This window comes from Phodopus roborovskii, unplaced genomic scaffold (genome assembly GCF_943737965.1).
Source record: "Phodopus roborovskii unplaced genomic scaffold, PHOROB, whole genome shotgun sequence".
Taxonomy (NCBI): domain Eukaryota; kingdom Metazoa; phylum Chordata; class Mammalia; order Rodentia; family Cricetidae; genus Phodopus; species Phodopus roborovskii.
Window position 1 is genome coordinate 5,752,986 of NW_026126547.1, and position 9,054 is coordinate 5,762,039.

Below are 9,054 nucleotides of genomic sequence, written 5' to 3' on the forward strand. Positions count from 1 at the left end.
CACACACTATCTGTGTCCATCTGTTCCAAATGTGTGACGTTAAGAGACCAGAATTTGCTGCCTGGGAGGAATGAACTGTGAGGCTCCAGTGAACAACTGTGCATCCAAGGCCTCCCACCGGGTTGGAACATCCAACCACGTTCTGCCTGTGGTCAGGCCACCACATCCAGGACTTAGCATAGCTCTTCAAGGATCTATTTCTGACCTGGGAACATGAGGCACTTTCCAAATGGGGCAAGGGCCTTATCACACCTCTTACTTCTCCTGAGGACTTGGTATATAGTACAGTTGTCCCTGAGTGAGTGTTACAAACTCAATTTGATTTTAGTATCATATGGGTATACTGATCTGATAGTATACTAAGAATGGTTTAGAGACTTGATGGTGGTGTGCATGTTCAGACAATCTTACTTTCCACCATCACCATCTCTATGGCCTCAGAAATGAAAAAAAAGAATAGAGCAAGGAATGTTGCAAATCATGGCATATGTGTTTCAAAAGGCCACAGTGACAAGCACCCAACAAAAACATCTGACAGGGAACCACACTATTAACCAATATGGATTCTTCTTTGAAAACTATCCTGAGGGGGAGCTGAATATCTTCTACCCAATATCGTGCTAGTACTGGGAAAAGCCCACAAATGATGTCACACTCCATAGTGGAAAAGTGAAATCCTCCTAAGATGGAGAACAAGACATGTCCTCCCCTTTGCTGCTTTCATGCAGCACAATTTAGTTTGAAAGTCCCAATCAGGACAAGCAAGAGAAAAAAGTAGGGACAATAACTGGAAAGACAAAATAAAGTTACCTTTATTAGACTCTGAGACAAAAGTACAGGAAAACAAAACAAAACAGAAGACCTCTTCATGATAGGATTTGATAATGGTCCCCTCAGATATGACACCAGAAGAGTTAGTGAAAGATTAAAAAGAAATTTAATGTCATCAAAAAAGAGGGACTTGGGAATATAGTTCAGTGGTAGACTACTTGCCTAGCATGCCTGCAGCTCTAAGTTAAGGCCCCACTGTGGGGGGGGGGGGGGAGAAAAACATTGTACAGTATAGGACACTTATGCAGATAAAACCCTAAGCAAAGTACACCCACGTGACTGACCTGCAGTGTCCGTGAGATCCTGCCGTTCAACACCAAACTGCAACTCAAGACATCAGTAAGACACCACTTCATACACTGAGATGAACAGTGACAAAATGGTGGAGGTGAACTCTTACATAGTGCTGGTTACAATGTAAAATGGTTTGGCCACTGAGGAAAGTCTGACAATCCCTCAAAAACACATCACAGTGGAGTGGATGCAAAAATCTGACATCAAGGCACCATTGGCTCTGCTGTCTTCCCTGCTTCTGGCTTCCAAGATGGCACCCCGCTGCTCTACCCACCACAGGGACAAACATCTCTACATGTACTAAGAGCAGAGGAGAGCAGGTCTACTCACTCAATCCTGTTCATTAAAGTCCTAATCCCATTCAGCAGGTCTTTGACCTCGACTCACCTATCTCCTAAGAACCCCAACTTTTAAGGCTACTGCACTAATAAGGAAGTTGCAACACAAGAATCTGGGGGCATACATTCAGGCCACAGTGGTGCACTCATCTACAAATATACTAATTGAAATTAAGTTGAACCCTTTGAGTGGGTAAATTTCATGGCGTGTAAATTATACCTCAGTTAAGTCTGACTGTGTAAAAGAGAAGGGAAGAGAACACTACAAAAGGCTACTGTCATGAAGTAGTGGGGCAAAACAGGGAGTTCTGTGTCACATAACTTCAAGCCACCATAATCACTCCTCCCCTCGGGGTATCACAGTACACTGAAGCACAGTGAATTTTCTGGAAAGCTCTATCACAAAGAATCTGCATTAGCCCACTGTTTCTCAGTTTACTGGGCCATGAACCTTCAGGAAAGTTGCCCAATATCTCAACATGACCAGGATGATTCTTGATAAAAAGGTGACAAGGAATGGGGCCCAAAGTCCAATGGGCTCTATTAATACATCCATTGAGCAACTAGAATAGGCAAGAATACAAGAATTCCGTAGTGCTTTTATTATCCAGGGAGGTATTTTGGTGTGAGATTTTTTTTAAAGGTAGCAATAAAAAGTAGTAGAGTGGATTAATGAATACAAAACGTAGAGTCACATGTATAAGAAAGATGAAAACTAATTTATGTCATTTCCCCTAACAGAGTTAATAATGAGACAACTCAGACCTACCTACCTTTCAGGATACAGCAGACTTCATGCTGACAGAAGACACCGCAAGAGCGCAGTCTGCAGCCTCACCAGGACAGCTTTGTTGTCTTGGTTGACACTGTGAAAGGCCCTTCCTAGTCCTTACCTGGTACTAAGAGGTGAAGGCATGGGCCCCTGGAGAAGCAAGGTGTTAAGTATACAAGTGCAAAGTGAGCTACTTAGTGGTAGAGTAGCTTAGGTACTGTGCCCAAGGCCTGTGTTCAATCCCTAGCATGGCACGGAAGACAGAGAAAACATCAGCTCGGCGGATAAAGGCATAAACCACTTAAGATTCAAAAGGTTTACCAATTTTCTAAGAGTCGCACTGTTCTAAATGAGGGAGAGCTACTACACAAGACCTACGGGAATACAAGAGTCCAACAGGACACTCCAAGTGGAAAGACTGATTTATAATTGAGCACATTTAAGAGTGTTTGTTACTTATGGCATTACAGGGCTAATCACAGCAAAAGTTTTGGCAAATATTCCCGGGTTAAAAGTACTATTAACGATAGTTCTTAAAGAGTGAAGTACTTTTAATAGAAACTTTCTAGAGAAAGCGGGCATTGGACGGAAACACACTAAGGTCTTACTGCACAAAGCCTGGTCACTGTGGAAGGGCACGGATATCAAGCAACGCTGATCAGAAAATCAGACATGGGCCCCACTCCACGCCTACTGCAGCAGATTTTAACAGGGCTCTCAGAGACTTATGCATACTAACCTTAAGGAGTATTACTTTCAAACAGTGAAACAGTGTTAAATATTAACAGTTAACAGTATTAACATTTAACTTGTCAGAACTGAAACTTGCTAGCTCCCTTCAAGACAATAAATAAATATTAATAGCAAGCCTCCCTCCTTTCTTGTAGCTTTAATTTCTGTGGTTTCAGCTACCTGTGGTCAACCAACATCTGACATTAAATGGAAAAATTTCAGAAATAAGTAAACTGTGCCTAATTTATAAATAAAACCTTATCACAGATACGAACAGTATTGCCATAATTTAGGTCTAAATGTCTTTCAAAGAACCACAGATAAAAGAGTTGGTCTTTACCTTGGAGCTATAGAAGATGGCTGCAACCTTTAAGATTTGGGCCTACAGGGGGATTTTAGCCTTTGAAGGGGCTCTGAAATGTCTTCTCCTTTTCTCTCTCTATTCTCCTTGGCAATCACAAGGTGAGCACTTCACCCTGGGACACATTTCTCCCACCATGGTGTACTTCGTTTCCATAGACCCAAAAGAATGGAGACAAGCAACTATGGAAGGAAACCTCTGAATCCATGAGCTAAATAAAATAAGACTTTATTCTTTTTTAACTTATTCTCCCAAGTATTTGTGAACAGTGATAGAAAGTGAAACTCAGCTACTATCTATAACTCAACTATCCTCTGGGGATCTTGGGTTGCACTCTTGTGGATGAGAAGGACTCTCGGACTCCTTGAGACATCCTGGCTATCCCCTTCCCTCTCCCTCTCTCTTTTTTTTTTCCCATCCTTTCATTTATTTTTTTCATTATCTCATCAGTTACTTTTCTCTTACATTTGTTACAGTTGCTGTGACAAAATGTCCGCCAAAGCCACTCAGAAAAGAAAGGATTTATTCTTGGCTTATGGCTACAGAGGATAAAATATAGTCCATCACCAAAGAGAAGGTACAGTAGGAGAACAGCTCCATGCTATAAGGGCATGAGGCAGCTGGTTATATCAGCAGGAACCAAATCTACACACTAACTCATAAGGCCTACCTGCTACCTGTAACCCTACTTCCTGTTTCTGGAAGGTTCCACACTTTCTCAATGCAATGGCACCAACTAGTGACCATGTGCTCAAACACATGAGCCAAATCATAGCCATTAGACATACATTGGGGAGAACACACCAAGAAAATAGGCCAATTCCTTAAACGATGGTTGAATGGGACAAGAGAGGGTCCTGTCAAAAGCCATCAAGGCATTTATTGCAATTCTCGATCCACTTATGCGCTACACAACTTCTTGAGCTTGTATTAGCTATCATGGCCATGATTAGCACCAAAATGGAAAGAAATCATGTGTAGGTGACTTAAAGTCCCATTTATACCACCAGGATTTTCTTTCCTCCCTGATATCAGGTTTCAGTTTGAAGCATCCTGAGTTCACCCCTGATGCCCGAGGGCAGCTCTTCACAGACTAGGAATGTTCCTAAAGAAGTCCCTGCCAAAAAAGGAGCAGGACGGCAGACCTCCAAAAATGTCAACTAGCCACCTCCCAACCCAAACCCAACCTTTTCTTACCATTTAACTCCCACTAACCTCAAGGAACAAAGCCCATTTAGTTAGAAACAAGAAAGGAAGAAAACTGTTGAAAAAATTTCAAACCTCCATATTAAGGGTTCAGGCACTGATGGCTTCTGGAATAAGACAAGACATTGTGTCATTTCCACCTGCATACACAATACTTGACTTAAAATGGCTTGTAAATTTAAAACACTGTACTTGAACAGCATGTAATGCACCCGCTCACTCTTCAGAGCATCACTGCAATTCAGTACATTGTGGAATGTTAGCCTTATTTTCTCACGGCTGTGCTTGCTGCCTCAGCCCAGAAACATGACAGAATATGATAGGACATCAGTAACCTAGGAAACATTCAAGATTCAAAGTAGGGTTCAGAAGAACTCAATGTACACTGTTTACATACTATCATAAAGCTGAAAACTTAAAAGTCTTGAGTTAGGAATGATAAACGCAGTACTCACTCCTGAAAATTCTCAAAAAAAAAAAATAAATTAAAAAAATTGAGCTAAGCCATCATATCATGTGCCCTCTATAGTGTATTCTATGGATTATAAGCAAATCAGACTATCAAAACAAATTTGGATGCTCTGAGTGGCCACACCAACTGTCTGATTTGCCTTTCAGTGCCCTGCACTGTTTGAAGCTGGAATCCTGGGGCCTAGGCCAACTCCTTTTTTAAAATATGATGAAATAGAGAACAAGATGGCTCATACAAAGGCCTCTTATGACACACTCTCCCAGACCTCCCAGAGTCCAAAGGGCTCAGACTGCTTCCACACCACCCCTCATTTTGCTGTTGTCCCTCTAGTTAGGCAGTAACTCCATCAGATGAAGGCTGCCAACCTTTTGCCCTAATATCCCAAAGCCCACGTGGTTACAAGGCTCAGGCACAGCATCTCTTCTCTAGCTTCATGTCCATTAAGAATCAACCACGGGAGCTGGTGAGATGATTCATCAAATAAAGGCACTTGCCACCCAGCATAGCAACCTGCGTTCAATCCACAGGTCCCTCCCACACAGTGAAAGAAAAAGACTTACATGTCCTGTGACTATCACACACTCTGTACCCCAAACCCACAAATAACATTTATAAATTGATTAACAATCTTAAAAGAATCCATAATGAGCCTCACCGTGATGGTGGATTCCATTTCTCAGATTCAGCAAGAGCCCGATGGTGTCTGAAGATATGGACTGATAATTATGTCACACCCTGGGCCTCCCCCCCCATTTCCTGTCATCTTGGGTATCATTAGACCTCAGTCTCTCAAGTCTAAGATGGAGTGTGCAACTGTGCTAGTCCAAGAAAGCTCCCTAAGACATTCTTTCTAAGTCACAAGTATGAAACTGTCTGGTTTTTGTGGAACCACAAGGGTTGAAAGTCAGTGAATTCAGACTGTCGCCTAAATGTCACCTAATTCTAAAATTCAAAAGATGCACTGTTCTCTGAAATTTTAGAAGCCCAGCTCTGGGTGGTAATTACATGACTGTGAGAAGAGTGACTGGTGATGGAAATCCTTAAGAGTGGGTTTAGGAGCAAAAATAACTCACATTTTAATTCTACCAATCTGGCACTTCTCCACCCCTTCAAACTGGTAGTGAAATTGCCATTAACTCCATCTGCTGCCTTCATTTAACCATCACTGAACAATTCTCAACACTGCCAGGCAGGATCTATAATCCCTGTTTTCTAGCCCAGACATAGGGAGGGGCTAGAAACACAACAAGAATTAACCCTGAGTCCAAACAGGGGCCTCACACCTACCCCCACAATTAAGTGCACAGTTGTATGGAACCCTAAATAGGAAGAGTCACTTACCACCTTTCTTCTCAGGACTGAAAGGAAAACCCCAGTAATCCCACCCCCCCAGCCTACCATCACTCCACCCTCACCCCATCTGCTAAACACAGAGGACCTGGGCTAAAAAGGAATGCATAGGGTCATTACCAAAACCAACCAACCAACCAACCAACCAACCAACCAACCAACCAACCAACCAACCAACCAATCCCCCTCCCAAAAAAAAAAAAAAAAAAAAAAAAACCAACCAACCAAACAAACAAACAAAAAAACCCCAACCAAACAAAAAAACAAAATCCAGCCCAGCCAACACTCCTGAAGGAAAAGAAACAGAAACATGCAGAAAATCAAGGCCTGAGGGCTCTGGCTACCAACAGGTCAAAATCCCTGCAGTCATTACATTCCAGATTCAGACTGAACAAAAATGAAAAACACTCACTTTTTACCCACTGGTCCAGGAATGAAACTATTTGCTAATTCGAACAGCAATGTTCCCAGCCAGTAGCTGCTTAGCTGAATGTTCGGTCTCTTATCAATACACTGGCAGTGGCTGTCGCCATCAGCAGAAAAATGGCAGCTGATGAGAAGGGCAGTCAAAATGTAAACAGGTGATCTGGCTGTTTCTCTGAAGAGCTACGTCAAGGGATAACGAATGGCCGCCACGGTCATGTGAACAATTTGTTGAACTCAATCAAAAACATAAAACCGGCCAGAAAACCTCTATCACTCAATTTTAATTAATTGCTATTTTCTTTCAGTGAAATGAGAGGTTTTATGGATAGATACACAGGGAAAATATGTATTTATCCCAGGCTCCTAAACTACTCTCCATCGAGGTTTAAAAAGAGGACCAGGCCGACCTTAGATCCTATTTTTAACAGAGAAAAAAGGTCCAGTTACCCCAGATGCCCGCGTCTGCTCACAGACCAAGCTGGTTCGTACAACCACTGCCCACCACTTGGCTGAGAGCAGACGCTACGTCTCCACGTTCCAGTTACAGGTTTACGTGGGTACAGTTACTACTTGTTACATAATATTAAAAAAAACGAGATTAAAAATGGTTACATAAGACTATCCTACAGCTACGGTCCACCCAAGCTCGCGCGATCCCGGACCGTAGGCGAGCCGGTAAGCGAGCCGGCAAGCGATCTAGCAGCTACAAGCGCAACAGCGCGCCGAGCCCGCGGCCATTCGTGCTCGCGAGCTCGCCGTAGTGCTCACCACTCGGACCTTTGCACGTCTCGGAAGGCGAACCCTTTCCAAACGACCACCGTGACTTCAGCACGTCTCCTCTTACCCCCAGACCCCCGGAACGGGAACGTTGCCGATGAAGGAGCCCACCTGCGTACCTGGAGAGCCGGCTACCACAGCCTTCACCGCACGGGGTCGCTGCGTGCGCGCTACCGGCCGGCGGACAGCTCCCGAACCCGGCAGTGCCCAGCGCGTGGACAGCGCTCCGCATGGACAGCGCTCGGCCGCGCGGCTCGCTCGGGTTCGCCACGGCTCCGCCCCAGCTAAGGGCCTACAGCGCAGAAGGACGACTCCGGGGCCTGAGAAGCGCAGAGGCCGGGCAGGCGCGCGCCGATACGCGGCAACACGCGCCAACACACGGCAACACGCGCCGACACGCAAGCTACATGCGCCAACACAAGCCGACAGGCGCTAACGTAAACCAACACAACCAGCCGACAGGCTCCTGTGCGAACCAACAGGGCCGGCAAGCTCGGATAAGAAGGAACGCGGCCGGCACGCGCCGACACAAGCCGGCACGCGCCAACCCGAGCCGGCACGCGCCAACACGCGCCGGCACGCGCCAACACGCGCCGGCACGCGCCAACACGCGCCGGCACGCGCCAGCAAGCGCCGGCACGCGCCAGCAAGCGCCAGCAAGCGCCGGCACGCGCCAGCAAGCGCCGGCACGCGCCAACACGGCTGACACGCGCCCACACGCATAGAGACACACACAGACACGGGCCAACACGCTAAGCAAAGCAACGCAGTCTCCCAGGAGGCCATCCCGGCAAGGATGCCATACCTCCCCGCCCCCCCAAACATGCCCGCCTGGACCCACCCCCATCACTGCACAGGTGCTGCGAGGCCTGTCCAGCCGCTGTTCCCTGGTCCTCCAATGTTCTCCTCAGCTTCCAGGGGACTGACTGAGCACCCCTGACGACCGGGAGGACGAGGGACGCGGCTGGTCCTTGCGCACTACGGGAACCCCAGGAACAAACCCATGTGACGCAGCCACGCCCCGAGGCCCAGCGGGGGCCCTCTGCTGCCCAATCCCCGTATCCCTGGTTCTCATGGCAACCCTGAAGAACCTCTTGCTCCCAGCTTCTCGTCTTCCCCTCCCCCACATCCCCTTCGCTCTGATGGGCAAGAACAGGAACGCCGCGCACAGATTTCATGACGCCAAAAGTCCACCATGTCCACCAGTTAAACCACATACAGAGCTTAGAAATGGGTGGTGAGCCCACCAGAAGTCAGTAATGCCACCAGCAACACCATTTTCTTGACCTGCGAGAGGAGGGGAGTTCTGAGTGACTACAGCCAGACAACCTCGGTTTCCAGAATAATTTTCATCTCAAATCCTTCCTCAAAATGTCAAAGCAAAAATACTGGAAAGGAGAGAGGCTCCTTTCGGAAACAACAAACATATCATTATTATATATTAGTGAGAAAGTCTGGCTCCGTATAGATAACTAAGAAAATATTCTATAGCAAA

General features: G+C 46.0%; 1 protein-coding gene across 1 annotated transcript in view; it reads right to left on the bottom strand.

Annotated features, from left to right (window-relative positions):
* The window catches only part of Grb10 (growth factor receptor bound protein 10), a 98,697-nt gene extending 90,143 nt beyond the window's left edge, over positions 1-8,554 (bottom strand). The window contains exon 1 of the mRNA XM_051200699.1: positions 8,401-8,554. Within this exon, the coding sequence (XP_051056656.1) occupies positions 8,401-8,406 (6 nt within the window). The 5' untranslated portion in view covers positions 8,407-8,554. The remainder of the gene's footprint in view (positions 1-8,400) is intronic.
* Positions 8,555-9,054: the final 500 nt, after the last annotated feature.